This window comes from Colletotrichum fioriniae (genome assembly GCF_027942845.1).
Source record: "Colletotrichum fioriniae strain IMI 355084 chromosome Unknown scaffold_1, whole genome shotgun sequence".
Taxonomy (NCBI): Eukaryota; Fungi; Ascomycota; class Sordariomycetes; order Glomerellales; family Glomerellaceae; genus Colletotrichum; species Colletotrichum fioriniae.
This window is the reverse complement of record NW_027076837.1, coordinates 4,239,971-4,254,495: the sequence shown is the minus strand read 5'-3', so window position 1 is coordinate 4,254,495 and position 14,525 is coordinate 4,239,971. Positions and strand designations below refer to the sequence as shown.

Sequence of the window (14,525 nt, the reverse complement as noted above, 5' to 3'; positions counted from 1 at the left end):
TTGCGACGGATACGTAGTAGAGGCTGTGATGGTATATCGTGAAGGCGAAGTCCACTGGCCACATCTCCTGGGTAAAGATTTCTTGGTGAATATAAGATTTCAGCTGTGTATACTGCCAAAGACTTGGTTTGCTATCGGGAAATCTGTGCATGACACGGGTGTCTCCCTCCTTGGGTTACAATGCGTACTATGCTGCGGCATAAACTGCGCAATGTGCCTCGCGAGGCGGGGGTTGCAATGTTCGCGACCGTCACATGAAGTCTCCATATAAGAGGGTCGACGAATTCGCCAAGAGCGACTTCGTGAAGTCCCTTCGTCAGACGGACGGCTAGGCTAAGTTCCTCGGAGTTTCTGCCAGCCATGGTGTGTAAAAGCATCCCTAGTCGTCGGGCCTGGGATTAATCCCTTTGCCAGGCTATTTTAGTTCCCATGGTGATTACACTACTGATGGATTTTCACACGATTCGTCGTATTCAGTTGTTGTATGATCGTCGCCACCGAATCTAATCCTTGTCGCCGAGGTTCTCGCCAGGGAAATTCCTACATATCCTACACCCTTCTCTAGATGACTTCCTATCTCGCTGGCGCGCCGGTCAGCAAACTTCGACCACGTTGGTTGATTATTGCTAAAGCATATTCCGGGATGGCTTAACCGTGAGAATTTGAAGCGGTTGGCCGGCCCCGCGCTACTTAGCTTACCTTTATCCGCCTCGATAATACTTCTTCAGGTGGACTCCGCAACGTCTTCATTCGGGAGTGGAACAAGGGAACGGTTCGCCGTATACCACAACTGGTATATCGCCTTTGACATAGAAAGGATCAGCCATTCTTGTATAGAGTGCTAAGCCCATGGCCCAGTTAGCGAGAAGAAGTTGGATATCTAGAAGCGACCTGGCAGACTAACTTTCTCACTAGAAGCATAACTTCGTAAAATGTAAGGAGTGATCCTAAGGCGGATTCCGAGCTGCCATTCCGACTATATAGTGTGGAGGATATCTCTTACTAAGGCCGTTATGAGAAATTTCAAGAATGGTCTGAATAGATATACGGCATAGCCTCTCGATTTCACAAACTCGCTTGTGAAGCCTCCACCCTCTTAGACGTTTATACGCTTTAGAATATATCAGTGTGGATAGGTGGCTTCTACTGACAGCCTATCTAGTAGTGGGCTTTGAACTTGTCTGCAATTCCTACCACGTCCAACGTGACCACATGCCGACCTGTCCACGGGTTCTGGCTAGACTCAAGTCTCTAGCTTCGATCCGAGCTACTACCCAGTCTTCCACCCAAGCTTTCATGTACTGAAAGAAAGAGAAAGGTATTGACAAAGTCGCTTTATAAGTGAGTTTTTTAGTAGCGCAAGAAAAACAGTTTCGAGGCTCGTCAATAGGCAAAAACGTCCGTTTTCCAGCCAAACTACCAACCGCATGAGCTAATTTGCTAGAGTGTTCTTGTCAAAATCAATGCCCCAGCTGCAGGGTCCTCGTGGATCGTTACGAGGGCTGCAGGCACGTCTACTAGGTCTGCGTTGGTGTCTCTCCTCATCTCTATAGCTTCTTGGCGGACAATTCTATGTTCTCCCTAAGAGACGACAAGCCAGGCCCTGTTGGAGGTAGTTTTAAAGGGTGAAATAATGGAGTATTATGTTGACCAATACATGCAAACCTTCACAGGTGTGTCCTTGTGAAAGACTTCCCTCCTCCTCAAGAATTCTTAGGCAGAAATCTCACTACTCCCAACCAAAGTACATGGCTTTCAGCCGAAAAGCCCCGACTTTTGATATAGAGGAAAACCCTTCGCTGGTAGCCGACGTCAATGACATGGGTCAAGTGCGAAGCACGCCTCTATACTTACAAGGTTCTTGAGTGAGCTAAAGAGAGACTTGCTGTTGCAGTATGTGCACCGCTTAGTGTCAACACATCGGTCTCTTTACTTTATACCATGGGAGATTCTACCTCAGGTACTTTCGCAATATCGAAGAGAGACCGGTATTGCGATATGACGCTCTGCAAACACTTCAATATGTGAGAGGAAAGCCTGTCAGTATAGCCATCACGCCGCATCTCAGTGAAGAACCTCAGAAAGAGAATATCGGAAGGCAATGACGAAGTCAAGTTTGAGTCTTGGGGAAGCTATATCGTTGCGAAGTAGATTCCTGCATGAGATATGCTCTGATGCCCCACATAATACGACACTAGGCTCCTAAGTATCATGGAAAGCCGCTCCTGAAGCGGAAGTGTCGGGGTATGAAGCAATTTGTATTATGTGTTATGGATTAATGCTTTTGGTTGATCATCGTCAATGCTATGTTCAACTTTCGTCCTGCCACTGGAACAGGATGAGGTCGTGCTGTGTCCATGCCTCATTGGACATGCTATCCCGCTCTCAACCTCCCCAAAAGCCAAATCTCTGGATCTTTGCTGAGAAAAGGCACCATCTTGATGTAAATCGCCGTTTTAAACTTCTTGCCCAGAGGTTGTACCCCTTTACCACTCAGTGGATGTCATCGACAGACCTCTTGTGACCACTCTCGTTATATATGCCTCTCAGGCCAGTATTTCCTTCTCTCTTTCGGTAGATGTTTCATCTCTGACTTTGCTAGACCAACGGTCCTCAGGACGGTCTTCGTCGATTCGTTCGTTCGTAAGACAACTCAAACCTCCTCTTTCCGGGCCCCAGAGCTGTCCCTCAACCTGACCCTCCTCGCTTCCTCCCTTTGTTTCTGCTCCTCGACCTTTCTCTGCATCTCAGCTTTCCTCTCCCTAAGCGCGATACAAAACCGTGACCCCGCTCGAATCTGCTCACCCTTCCAGATAAAGATGAAGGGAATGATGCACATGATAGCACTAAATCCACCTAGCAAGCTACAAGCACCAGCAATGCCGAGCTTATTAAACATGCGCGTCGTCGCTAGCGGCAGCACGACAGCGAGTAGAGACCGACTAGTCGAGGCCGCCGCGTTGGCGCTGGCCGCAAAGATCTCGTAGGCATCGGTGAGGTAGTTGAGCAGCGCGATGAAGATGAGCATGAAGCCCATTCCGAACGGGATTCCCGCCAACATGGGCACGACGAAGCTGACGCCCTCTCTGGAAGACCAGCCCAGCCAGAACAAAGAGATGAAGAACAGCGGTCCGCCGACGCAGGCTAGAGGGAGACGGCGGAACTCTTCGCGCTTCGCCCACGCGCGACCGCTGCGCTGCGCGCGGAGGTGGCCCTGTTCCCAGCCGATGAAGATGGGCACCACCAGCAGGGCGCCGGCGCCTATGGGGAGGTAGGCCAGCCCGGCCACGCCAGGAGAGAGGCCGTAGAGCTTCTGGAAGATGATGGGGAAGGCCTGGAAGGACATGTAGAAAATTGTATAGACGAGGGCCAGGTAGGCGCACGTGCAGCTGACAATGGGCTCGAAGATAATCATGCGCACGGGGCGGGTGAGGACGACGGTTGCGATGTGCTTGAAGTCTGTGCTCTCCATCTCGCGGGGCGCAATGACGGCGGCGGAGGGGTCTAATTTGCGGATCTTTCGTGCTCGTCGGAGGAGCAGGACGGGCGCGTAGGTCTCGGGGAGAAGGAGGATCGGGATGAGGGTCAGGCCGGCGTAGATGAGAGCCACCCAGAAGGACCAGCGCCAGCCTATTGTCGTGGAGCAGAAACCAGAAACGATGGGGGCGAAGAGAGGGCCGAAGGTGGTTGTCTACGAGTTTTTAGCAAAGCTTCAAGAGAGCGAAATCGGGAAAAGTCGCAGGGATGACTTACGACCATGAAGGCCGTCATGGCACGGCCGCGGGTCTCAGTGTCACCGTAGATATCTGCGAGGATACCGGCCACGATAGCGATGGGTGAGCTGGCGAAGACGCCAGTGAACAAGCGGAAGAAGAGGAATGCAGGCCAGTTGGGCGCGAGGGCGCAGGCCATGGTCCAGATGGTGAACATGACAAAGGTTATAATGGTCAACATTCTCCGGCCGAGATGCTCGCTGAGAGGTGCCCAGACTACGGGCCCGAAAACGTAGCCGATGAGAAAGACGGAGATGGGCAAGACCTGCTGTTGCTCATTTGTGATGCCCCATTCGGCGGTTATGAAGGGGATCGCGTTGGACGGGAGGGCTGAGCCCATCGTGCTGTTGATGACTTGCATCATGGTTAAGCAAAGGATCAGGAACTTTTTGGTCTACAACTGGTTAGTCACTAGATATGTAGATATGAGGTTATAACATACGTGTGACCAGTTATACGGGTTCTCTGGGTCGCCGTCATCCCAAGATATTATCGTCGGCTCATCTTCGTCGCTTGATGAGTTGGGGCTGGCCATCTTCTTTTCGTCCAGACCCTGCTCTTCAGCACGAGCCTCATATCTTTGGCGTGCTTCATCTTCATCAATCCTCCTCACCGTCTCTGACAGAGAGGATCGATTGCCTATGTAATGTTACACTTTGGTCACAAAACGTATTGTCCATGGGGATGCTCACGCTGCAAATATGGCAGACTATCTGTAGCATCTTCTGCGGATTCGCTGTAGGCGGGCATGGCGAACCGGGAGCAGCGTATTAGCACACACTGTTATGTTTCTGTGTTGGATTCCCATCTCAGAAGACACGAGGGGAGAGCAAAGTGGTGGGAGGTGTGGGTGAGGGTGGCCGTCAAATACGGAAATGGATGAATAATGGCCCAAAGAATAATGGCCCCAAAACCACAGATGCCCGAAAATCGGTGACTGCATGCTGCATGTGGCCGATCACCCTTGTGGACCGAGCCGGTCTAGTCGTCGTTCCCACCATCTTTTTTTCACAATTTAGCAACCGAGAAGCATTCCTGAGTGGCCGGGTGTAAGAGACAAGAGACGAAGCCTTATCCCCGTTCACGGCTGATGAGGGGGAGGGGGGAAACAGCAAACTACCTAGGTACTGGTAGGTAGACGAGAACAAAAGGCGTGTCTCGCCATTGGTCTGTCATGGACTCATCGGAGCCGAACCGCAAGACCCACTTGGTTTTGGAGGGCCGCTTATCCGGCCGCGGCGCGGCGATGTGCTTTCCCGCCGCATCCCCGGCGCTGCCCTTGTTGCCCCCTCCACAGAGGTCATTTGGGTTTGCGATAGCGCCATCGACTGCCGCGCTTCGTCACGACTCATAGAGTAGCGACAGCGATGCCGCCACCGGTAAAAAGACGCCACCGCTAGTGGAATGCGCCGCTGCGTCTCAGGATGGACCTAGGTATGCGTTGTTCAAAGATTGAGGTGCACACCTACCGTGGGAGAGACTTGAGTCGGCCGAAAGCGTCTACCCTTATCAGATCCCTTCGAGTCGCACATCCGCAACGACGGAAAAATGTTCCCTCAGTCTTCATTGGCCACGTTTTGATAAAGTATTGACCGGATTTTCTCTCAGGGTACGCGATCCGAAACGGCGATGCGATTCGTGACGACGTTGAAGTTTGTTCTCGATTGTATTTCTTTTATGTCTCGAGATTGATACTCTTTCCGAATCTGGCGTACAGCTCGACCTTCAGTTGGTTCATGTCCTCTTTGATCGTTTCCAGCTTCGATTCTAACCCCTCGACATCCTCCTCGATCTTGGTCGATGCCTGCTCGAGCATCTCTATTGCTTGAGGCTGCGATACGTGGAAGTAAGCGTCGCCAATCTTGTACCTGTGGTCGATTGTCAGTATGGTCTTTCGGTGCGTCTTCGAGATTCCTTCGTGGGTGCGTACGGTACGGTTTCGTCCTCGTCGGCAAGCTCCAATTCTGTGCTGAGGTCCTCGAGCTCTTCCTTTTCTTTCTGCAACGACACATAGATATTAGATGGGTTTGCTTGTCGGCGATCGTATAGAGATGCGACTAACGCTCTTGTTCTTGAGTTCCTCCTCGATTATGAGTTCGCGCTGGTGCAGACGACTGAACTTGTTGATCTTGTCCTGGTCCTCCCTCCTAACTTCGACCTCGTCGCCGACGGACTCCTCGTCCGCCTTGGTAAGCTGCAAATATAGTGTCAGTATGAACAGTAAGCCGTTGAATGCGGAAATCATACCATGCGCCGTGACAACATCTTGGAGGTGTGTGGTGCAACGTGTTGCGTGGGGTGGTGTTTGACGATGATGTCGGTAACGATCACAGCCTCAACGCTGGAGCTACCAAAAAGCTCAGAAGGAGGGTCACAGTGACGCGCCACAGTGCGGAGGGGTCATGCACTGCTCCACTCTCGACTCTCGGGGAAAGTTCAATCAAGGTCTCTACCTACCTTATTCACTGGTGGCCTGTGCCAAACAAAACAAAAGCTCTGGGTTCCCCCACACCGGAACGTCACACCGAGCCGCAACAGCTTGCACGCGACACCTCAATCCAGCCCGCGACTGCAATCTCAACCACGTTTCGTCCTCGCCGCGGTACACACAGTCTACCACAGCTCGCGATGGCACCCGGCCAAAAGGCATACCCGCGCGGCACTGTCAAAAAGATTATCAAAGCGCATTCGAACTGCAACTTGAGCAAGAATGTGGACGTCATGGTTAGTCGCTTACCAACGCGCCTTGCACGCCCTGCTGACTAGTCTTCAGATCTACCTCGACTACGTCCTGTACATGCAGACGTAGGTTATCGAACTCACAATTGGCACATCTAGATGCTGACTTCTTGATAGACTAGTCAAAGAGGCCGCCATTGAGTCAAAGAAGTCTGGCGAACGAGGCATCACGGCTCGAAGTGTCAAGAAAGTGACCTCGGTATGTTGCACAGCCATACTAACAGCAACTTTGATTGCGTGGGGAGGCTAATATTGGATTTTGTAGGACACTCTTACCAAGTTCCGAGGTTGATTTTCCAGTTCATCGATATCGAACCTCCAGAAATCACTCGAGACTTAAACAGCACTTGACTACTTCGCGACCCGAGGCTGTCGATGCCATCAGCGTGGTCGAATACGCCCGAACGCGATCCTGTTGATGTCACATGGCGACAACCAACAACATAACATACCTGGCGTAGAAGGGCTATGTAAAAGATGGACTCAGTCTCGAGGCTTGCGCGTTGGTCTGCGACAGAGAGGCTCGCCTCATGCTAGCCACCGTCTCTTGTACCGCGTCGGCACGCAATGATTGGAGGAGCAGGGCGCGGGTGTTCAGTGGCCCCTTCATCTGAACAGCACCGGCATGAGCCTCGTCAACGTTTGGATGACCACGACACCCTAATTAATGGCGACATGGCGTGTTTTCATGGATAGAATTCTGTCATTGACGGGTCCGGGTGGTGATGCTCGCGGCCTAGTCAGTAGGGGAGTTTTGCGGATGAGTACGGAGTACACCGTACAGATTACTTTATGTCCATAGGTAATTCCCGTGAGAGAGCGATGGCTAGTCCCAGACAAGGCTGAGATGCCCTGTCTGGTACGTCATCCGAACAGGGAAGGCTAGGAGTAAAAGGCATAAAAGAAGATGGTGCCGCGAGGCGTAGTACGATGAATCTTATTACTTTTGCAACACAAAGCCTCAGAGGACTGAGCTGTACTCAGGTTGCCAGGACAGTAGGCGAGAAACATGACAGATTCAACATGCCAACCGTCGAAACCGAAACATGTAGTCTTGAAGACCTGACGCGCCTCCAACCTAAATGCTCCATGGGCCTACCCTACCACCTCAGTACAAGTGCATGTACCTTTTCTTCTGACCAGTTCTAGAACCCCGGCGGAGAGCAGTGGAGACAGGGGTTTTTAGGGGAAGGGAAGGGGAACTTAAGGGGAAAAGTAGCCTGGCAGCAGGGGTGGCTCCGGCTCCTCAGCTTCTAGGAACCCACTCCCAGGTTGAATCGCCGCCTGAACGCCTGAAAACCCCCCACCGAAAAGGTACCCCGGGACCTCAGCTTCTCCCGGCCGACAGTGTCCCCTCTACTGAGCTGCACTCTGGCCCCGAGCTACGTGCCTGCCTGCCGTCTACGAGCTGGAGTGTCATCTTCCGTGAACTCCAAATTTGATCCGTCCAAAACCTGCACATCCACCTCTTCACAATAACTTTACCTTTTCCCCCATCACAACGCCTCTCCTCTGAGTATCTTTCTTCTATCCTAGGACCTTCCTCCTACGATTGTACATCCCACCTTACCTTACTCTTCACAAGTTTGTTTACTTGCCTCTCACCTGCGCGCTCTCTGCCCGTAGCTGGCCACCACCACCTCTGGAAAATTCCCATCCAAGCTCACGCGACCTCGACCCTGTTGACTGCGCTCCTCCCACAAGCTTCAACATGGCCGCCTCTCCCGTTCAGAACCCCGCTGTCTCAGCCGAATCCAAGTCAGCCAAGAAGAAGAAGGCCAAGGCCGCCGAGCGCACCGAGTCCCCTGCTCCTACTGCCTCTCCTGCCCCCGAGAAGGCTGACGCCTCCGACGAGTCCGGCGAGACTGCCTACATTCGCGAGATCCAAAAGTAGGTGGAAATCAACAATTGGAGCTCCTCCCATTGCTCATATACTAATCGCGCTCCGTAGGAACATTCGCAACACCACCAAGAAGCTTGTTCGTGCCTACCCTATACCTTTACCTTTACCCCTCTCTGTGGCAAGGTTCATCAGCTAACTTCCCACCCACCAGACCAATGCCTCAAAGATCGACAACCTAATTGCCGAGAACGCTGGCAAGTCCCTCGACGACCTCGTCGCTGCTCGCATTATCAATGCCGACCAGAAGGCGCAGTACCTCAAGAAACCTGCCCTGCAGGCTCAGATCTCACAGTACGAGGAGCAGATGGCCCAGTACAAGAAGATCGACCAGGAGTACCGCACTCGTGCTACTGCTGAGAAGGCAGAGCTGGAGAAGTCCTTCGCCGAGAAGCTAGAGAAGGAGAAGGCCGCCGCCGTCGCCGAGGTGAAGGCTCAGCAGGCTCAGCAGGAGGGTGATTCTAGCAAGAGCATCAACAGCAAGCTCCTCACCCTGTCACAATTCCTTCGTCTCGCTGCCGCCCGCCGCTCCGAGGATGCCGACCAGAGCAATGAGGAGAACAAGGCCCTGGAGGGTGTCCTTCTCGCCATCTACACGGGTGACGACAGTGCTGTCACCACCATGCTTAAGCTGATTGACGGCGCCGAAGAGCAGACGTACAGCGTCAACGGCGAGCTGCTCGAGACGACCTGTGAGCTCTTTTCTCACAACTCGATAGTACATCCCATGCTGACCTTCTGTACCTAGTCGGCCAAGTCAAGGCAGCTGCCAAGGCCTACAAGTCTCCTTACGACGAGCCTGCGCCCGCCGAGACCGAGACCGCCGCGACCGAAGCCGTTACCGATCCGACCATTGCCAACGCTACCGTGAACGAGATCGAGGCTGGCGATGTTGCCATCACCAACGGCCAGGCCGAGGAGGCGGCCACCGAGACCCCCACTAACGCCAACATCGGTAGTGGCGCCGGTAATGCCGCCGGCGAGAAGTGGGACCAGTCGGCCGATAACAGCATGTCGCTTTCTCAGGAGTGGGTTTCTGTTCCCCGTGATCCTACAGAGACCGAGACTGGCGTCGAGGCTACCCCCGCTGCCGTTTCCAACACCCAGTCTTGGGCCGATGACCAGCCTGAGCACCACGAGACCCAGCCCGAGGTACGTCTAAGTGAGCTGTGATGACTGAATGAGAGACTGACTGTACTTAGACCCCTGCTCCCGCTGCTGCCGACCCCAACGACGGCTTCCACCAGGTCCAGGGCCGCAACCGCGGCCGTGGCGATCGTGAGGGAGGCTACCGCGGACGTGGTCGTGGCGAGTGGCGCGGCGGTCGTGGACACCGTGGCGATGGCCGTGGCCGGGGAGGACGTGGCGGCCCTCGCGGCGGCTCCATCTCTCAGCGTGGACCGCGCCGGACTGAAGAGTCATAGAGACGCTCTGTCCAGCGGCGTTCTCTGGCCTCTCAGAGGTCATTGGGTAGGCTCAATTCCTACGCGGCGTCGCGCGTTACGCGACGGCGCATTACGACTGGGGCATGGCGACGCCCTTCGCAACGTGATTTACTACAATGGCTTTGATAGGTGTCAAGGCTGGTAAAGGAATGGATGGGTAAGGGATGTTGTTTAATGAACAATCAAGGCATTCGGTTCCCCTATTCTGGTTTCTGGGCGGTTGGCATGGCTGGCGGTGTTGGGTTGCGTGGCTTACGCTTGTACAATACACAGCATGACTTTCGGGGCCGGTATACAAAAAAAAAAACATACGGAATGAGACATTAATACCCAATTTCATAAGACCCTACGAGTGCTAATCGGACAAAACTCATAACTATGATGTTAGAATGTAGCCCTACTCAAACAAAGACGCAATGACCCAACAGAGGGGAGGTTGCACAGCTGCCCAGAGATCAATTAGGCCTTTCTCGGTTTGCTCTTGAGGCTTGACATACCATGGCAGGCCAATGAAGCCAAGGGTGTCACGGTATCAATCCAACGCCTCACTCAATTGACAGCTCGCTATTTGAAGCTACTCAAAATCTCGACGAGTGATGAGAAGGCGCCTTTAGGTACTTGGGAGCTTTGGGTGTGCTTCCACAACATGAGCAGCTTGACGTACTTACCCTCTCTGAAGGCTGGAAAGAAACGCAACGTCACTAAGTTTGACTCTGAGCTTTACTTACTTGATACCTTAGTATTAGAGCTATGATCCCACTCAGTAAGGTCGTCTATGATGGCACGTCCAAGTACGTAACATAGAGCACAGTTTCTTTTTTTGGAATACCAAGGAGGGGGGTTTGAATGATATTAAACACCTAAGACCTTGACAGTCTTCCTATCACAGGGTAAGAAACATTGTAGAAGCCTGACCGGTCATTGTATTACACTCGAAAATTGTAAAAACTCCGAAGTGTAGAATAACCTCAAACACGCTCTCATCGACTCATCCTTCCCCCATCTCATCGGAGTTCGCAGCTAGTCATTTATTAGCCAACCTTGACACTGGTAAGGACTTTGCCGGCATCGTACCTATCAATCCAACTTAGATACTGACCGTAAGTCAAGCTATTACCGGCACAGAGGGTTTCTGGGACTGGTGGCAGACATGCTGGGACTCGTACGGCTCGAGACAACGGGCACATAGGCGCCGGGTGGGAGATGCAGATGGGTTTAAATTGTAACACGAAAAGGATGAGTTGCAGTTCATGTTGATGTGCATATGGTATTTGCTTCGCCGAGATGCAGTGCGCTGATATCAATCCTCGAGATTGGAGGAAAACTTACAGAAAGGATTTTCGGGCTTCTTTTATTTCCTCTTGGATACTCAAGTACATGTACCTACATGGCGGTCTCGTGTAGAGCCGCTTCAGACGATGGTACACACCCAATTTTGGTCTGTGATCGTCATGTCAGCAAAATTCACCCCTCCCCACGACGCCTGGCAAGGCTGCCGGGGCCGAGACTCTAGAGAAGTCGAGGTGGAGGCCGCAATACTGTTAAGCATACCGACATTCTCACCTGGCGCCAGGCAGAAACAGAGAGGGTGGAGTGCCCGTTGCCTCGTCGTACCCATCCATCCTGACTTGCGAGGTGCATCTTACTGAAACCTTACAAGGCGAACCAAAGGTGGATAGTGGTTTATTGGATTCGTTGTGGGGGTGCTTATGCATCTCGGGTCTGACAGAGACAGGCGGGGGAACAGGGGAGTCGATCAGCGACCCTCACGTAATCACGGATGGGAAGAATCAGCCTCAATGACGATCATGAATGAGGGCATGAGTGGGGGGTAGATTTTGGACATTGATTGTGAGCAACGTGGACTTTCAGACTTGGTGGTGTTACGGGTAAGAATGACGTCGAGACTGTGATGGCCCATGTCGAGTCTCAACTTTCGAACGCATCACTGACTACACATCACCACGTACTGAACTGAAGCCGAACGATGTTGAACCAGAAAAGGAGGTCACTTATACAGTGCCTCTATCTGTATTAGATGTATATGTACTCATAAACCCTCACAAAACTCCTAGACGCTTGATTTCCAAAAACCTCATCATCAAAAAAGACAATCATGCACGGCACATCCGACCATCAGCAGCAACATTCCACGCGTCGCTACCGACCGTCTTGAGCGCGTAAAACACGCCCGAGGGATCCCACTTGGTCTTGATGGTGAGCAACTTGTCATAGTTGCCGCCAAAGAACTTCTCCTTCCAGTCGGGGATGTTGAAGTCGGCCTCGTTGACGTAGTTTCCGGACCCGGGCGTGGCGGCTTCGATGGGCGGGATGATTTCTTCCGTCATGGTCTTCTGGTCGGCCTTCATCTGCTCCCAGTCGGCCGGGTCGTTGCTCCACGCCGTCGAGTACTGCACGTGGATGGCGGCCTTGCGGAAGTGCGGGTTCACGGCGTTGTCGACACCCGCGGGCGCCGTGGCGTTGAGGGCCACGCCGGCGGAGAGGACGCCGTGGTTGTCAGCGCCGTAGCGGATGGCCGAGACGTAGGTTGCGCGGGCGGCGGTGTCAGTGAGGACGGAGCGGGGCACGAGGCGGGAGCCAAAGTTGTAGGACTCAACCTCGACGTGGCCGTAGGGGAGAGGACCCATCCACTTGTCGTAGTGGTCGCGGTAGCTCGAGTAGTTTGTGGCGGCGGAGGAGTAGGGGATGGAGAGGTTGGCGAGGACGTCGAGGAAGGGCTGGAGGATGGTCTTTGCCTCCTCGGCCGTCTTGTTGTAGGCCGTGAGAGGGTTGATGGCGAAGACGTTGCTGCTGTAGAGGAAGACAACCATGGCGCCCTGGTCGGTCATACCGGGGAGTAGGGAGTGGAATGCGTCGAGCATCTGCCACCACTTTTCTTGAGTGGTGTACGAGGCAGCCGTCTGGAGGCCAACGCCGCCGATGGTGGCATCGGGGTATGCGCGGACGGTGACGGCGGTGACGACGCCGAAGGTTCCAGGGCCGCCGCCGCTGAGGGCCCAGAAGAGGTCCGCGTTCTCCGTGCGGGAGGCGGTGACGATCTTGCCGTCGGCGGTGACGACCTCGAACTCGAGCGCCTGGTCAGCGGCCATACCAAAGTTTGTGGTGAGGGCCGAGTGGCCACCACCCTGGATGTAGCCTCCGGCGGGGCCGACGGTGGGACATTCGCCACCGACGACGACGAGGCCGGCCGTCTTGCCGGCCTCGGTGAGTTCGTAGCCGAGAACGCCGGCGCCCATCTTGATTGCGGGGCCAGACCAGAGATCGTCGGACCAAGTGGTCACGGTGATCTCCTTGAGCTTGTGGGTCCACGCCGCGAGGGCTCCGGCACCGGTTGAGCGGCCAAGATGGCTGGGTCATTGATTAGCGGGAATGTTTCGTGGGGGAAAAGTGCTCAGAGTAGAAGAGCAAAATAGTGCAGACTTACTCGTGACCGGTGTTGCGGACGAGGAATCGGATGTTGTTCTCCCGCGCAAAGTTGATAGTCTCGACAACATCTTGGGCAGATGTCACCTCAACAGCGTAGTTGACGTAGTTTCCGAGCAGACACGGAAGCGTACGGTCCGTGAAGGGATCGCAGGACTGGTTGGCGAAGTAGCTCTGCATCACGGAAGAGGAGGAAGGGAAACTAGGGGGCTTATTAGTTGATCTTTCGCATAATTTGCGACATCAAATATGAACTTACTGAGTCTCGGGAAGCGTCCACGAATTTTGCAGTGCCGTGCAGGCAGCCTCATCGTAATTGGGATCGTGGCACACAGAGCCAATGGGCACGGTGGCGATGAGCTTGCCGCTGACGGTGGTGTTGAGGGTATCCCAAGCCGTCGTGGCGGGCCAGCTGGCGTCGCCGGGGAGGGAGCGGCACGTAGCATTCTCGACGCGCTTGGGGAGAAGGCCCGCGGCGGCGAAAGGCGCGGCGGCCAGGGTCGCCGTTGCGATCACGGCGGAGGACTTCATCTTGACAGGGCTGAAGAGAGAAAGGAGCGGAACGGAGGAAAGTCTTGGAGCCTTGAGGAAGGGGACGGGAGGGGATGACCGACCCGAGGGGGATATTAAAGAATGACTAGGCTGCAGGGAAGACTCCTGACGAGTTCATCAAGTGAGAGGGCCATGATGCAGAGTCTTTATATTGAGGAAAGCAAACTGCGTTGGAGAATCGAGAGAAGGGTCATGAATGACCAGGGATCTGTTTCCGGCGCGACGGCGAGCTTTCTTGGCCCTGCTAGGCGGGCTGTGTTGCTTGAGGCATGGTGCTTGAACATGGTGCTTGAGGCATGGGGGCGGATAATGGATGTCAATCTCCCTTCTAGACTGGGTAGTGTGTGAGGAGCAGCGTGAGTGTGTGTCGAGAGTCGAGGAGTCGAGAGTTCTCCTCCCACGACACGTCTAGGGCCCGTTGCTAGGATTATCCCCCTTTGGGCAGCATGCTCCGGGATAGTGTGGTGGCTACGGGGTAGATGCGGAGCCCCCCTTCAGCCTTTGGTCTCTCTTTTTCCCTCTCCCAGAATCTCTCGCAGAGTCTCTCACTGTCTCTCACATACACACACACACACACACTCTCTCTCTCTCTCTCTCTCTTTGATTCCATGAGGCTTGAAGCGAGGCATGGACCAGGGCAGTTGAGCGCCATCCACACCTTGCACTTGCTTC

The 14,525-nt window shown here is 53.9% G+C and overlaps 5 protein-coding genes across 5 annotated transcripts; 2 read left to right on the top strand and 3 right to left on the bottom strand.

The window, feature by feature from the left end:
* Positions 1-2,653: 2,653 nt before the first annotated feature.
* Positions 2,654-4,523, bottom strand: N0V96_001073 (uncharacterized protein; the record flags this gene model as incomplete). The annotated part of the gene is made up of 4 exons (XM_053195264.2): positions 2,654-3,691; positions 3,754-4,167; positions 4,216-4,412; positions 4,466-4,523. The coding sequence occupies 4 exons, from the start codon at positions 4,521-4,523 to the stop codon at positions 2,654-2,656; spliced, it is 1,707 nt and encodes a 568-aa protein (XP_053047234.1).
* Positions 4,524-5,448: 925 nt separating this feature from the next.
* N0V96_001072 (uncharacterized protein) lies at positions 5,449-6,038 on the bottom strand (the record flags this gene model as incomplete). The annotated part of the gene is made up of 4 exons (XM_053195265.1): positions 5,449-5,641; positions 5,704-5,771; positions 5,836-5,967; positions 6,021-6,038. The coding sequence occupies 4 exons, from the start codon at positions 6,036-6,038 to the stop codon at positions 5,449-5,451; spliced, it is 411 nt and encodes a 136-aa protein (XP_053047235.1).
* Positions 6,039-6,401: 363 nt separating this feature from the next.
* N0V96_001071 (uncharacterized protein) lies at positions 6,402-6,804 on the top strand (the record flags this gene model as incomplete). The annotated part of the gene is made up of 4 exons (XM_053195266.1): positions 6,402-6,497; positions 6,547-6,578; positions 6,630-6,711; positions 6,778-6,804. The coding sequence occupies 4 exons, from the start codon at positions 6,402-6,404 to the stop codon at positions 6,802-6,804; spliced, it is 237 nt and encodes a 78-aa protein (XP_053047236.1).
* A 1,419-nt stretch (positions 6,805-8,223) lies between these two features.
* Positions 8,224-9,836, top strand: N0V96_001070 (uncharacterized protein; the record flags this gene model as incomplete). Its single annotated transcript, XM_053195267.1, has 5 exons — positions 8,224-8,402; positions 8,464-8,491; positions 8,567-9,104; positions 9,161-9,564; positions 9,615-9,836. 5 exons carry the CDS (start codon positions 8,224-8,226, stop codon positions 9,834-9,836), a joined length of 1,371 nt encoding a protein of 456 aa, XP_053047237.1.
* Positions 9,837-11,971: 2,135 nt separating this feature from the next.
* Positions 11,972-13,832, bottom strand: N0V96_001069 (uncharacterized protein; the record flags this gene model as incomplete). Its single annotated transcript, XM_053195268.2, has 3 exons — positions 11,972-13,226; positions 13,303-13,503; positions 13,561-13,832. 3 exons carry the CDS (start codon positions 13,830-13,832, stop codon positions 11,972-11,974), a joined length of 1,728 nt encoding a protein of 575 aa, XP_053047238.1.
* Positions 13,833-14,525: the final 693 nt, after the last annotated feature.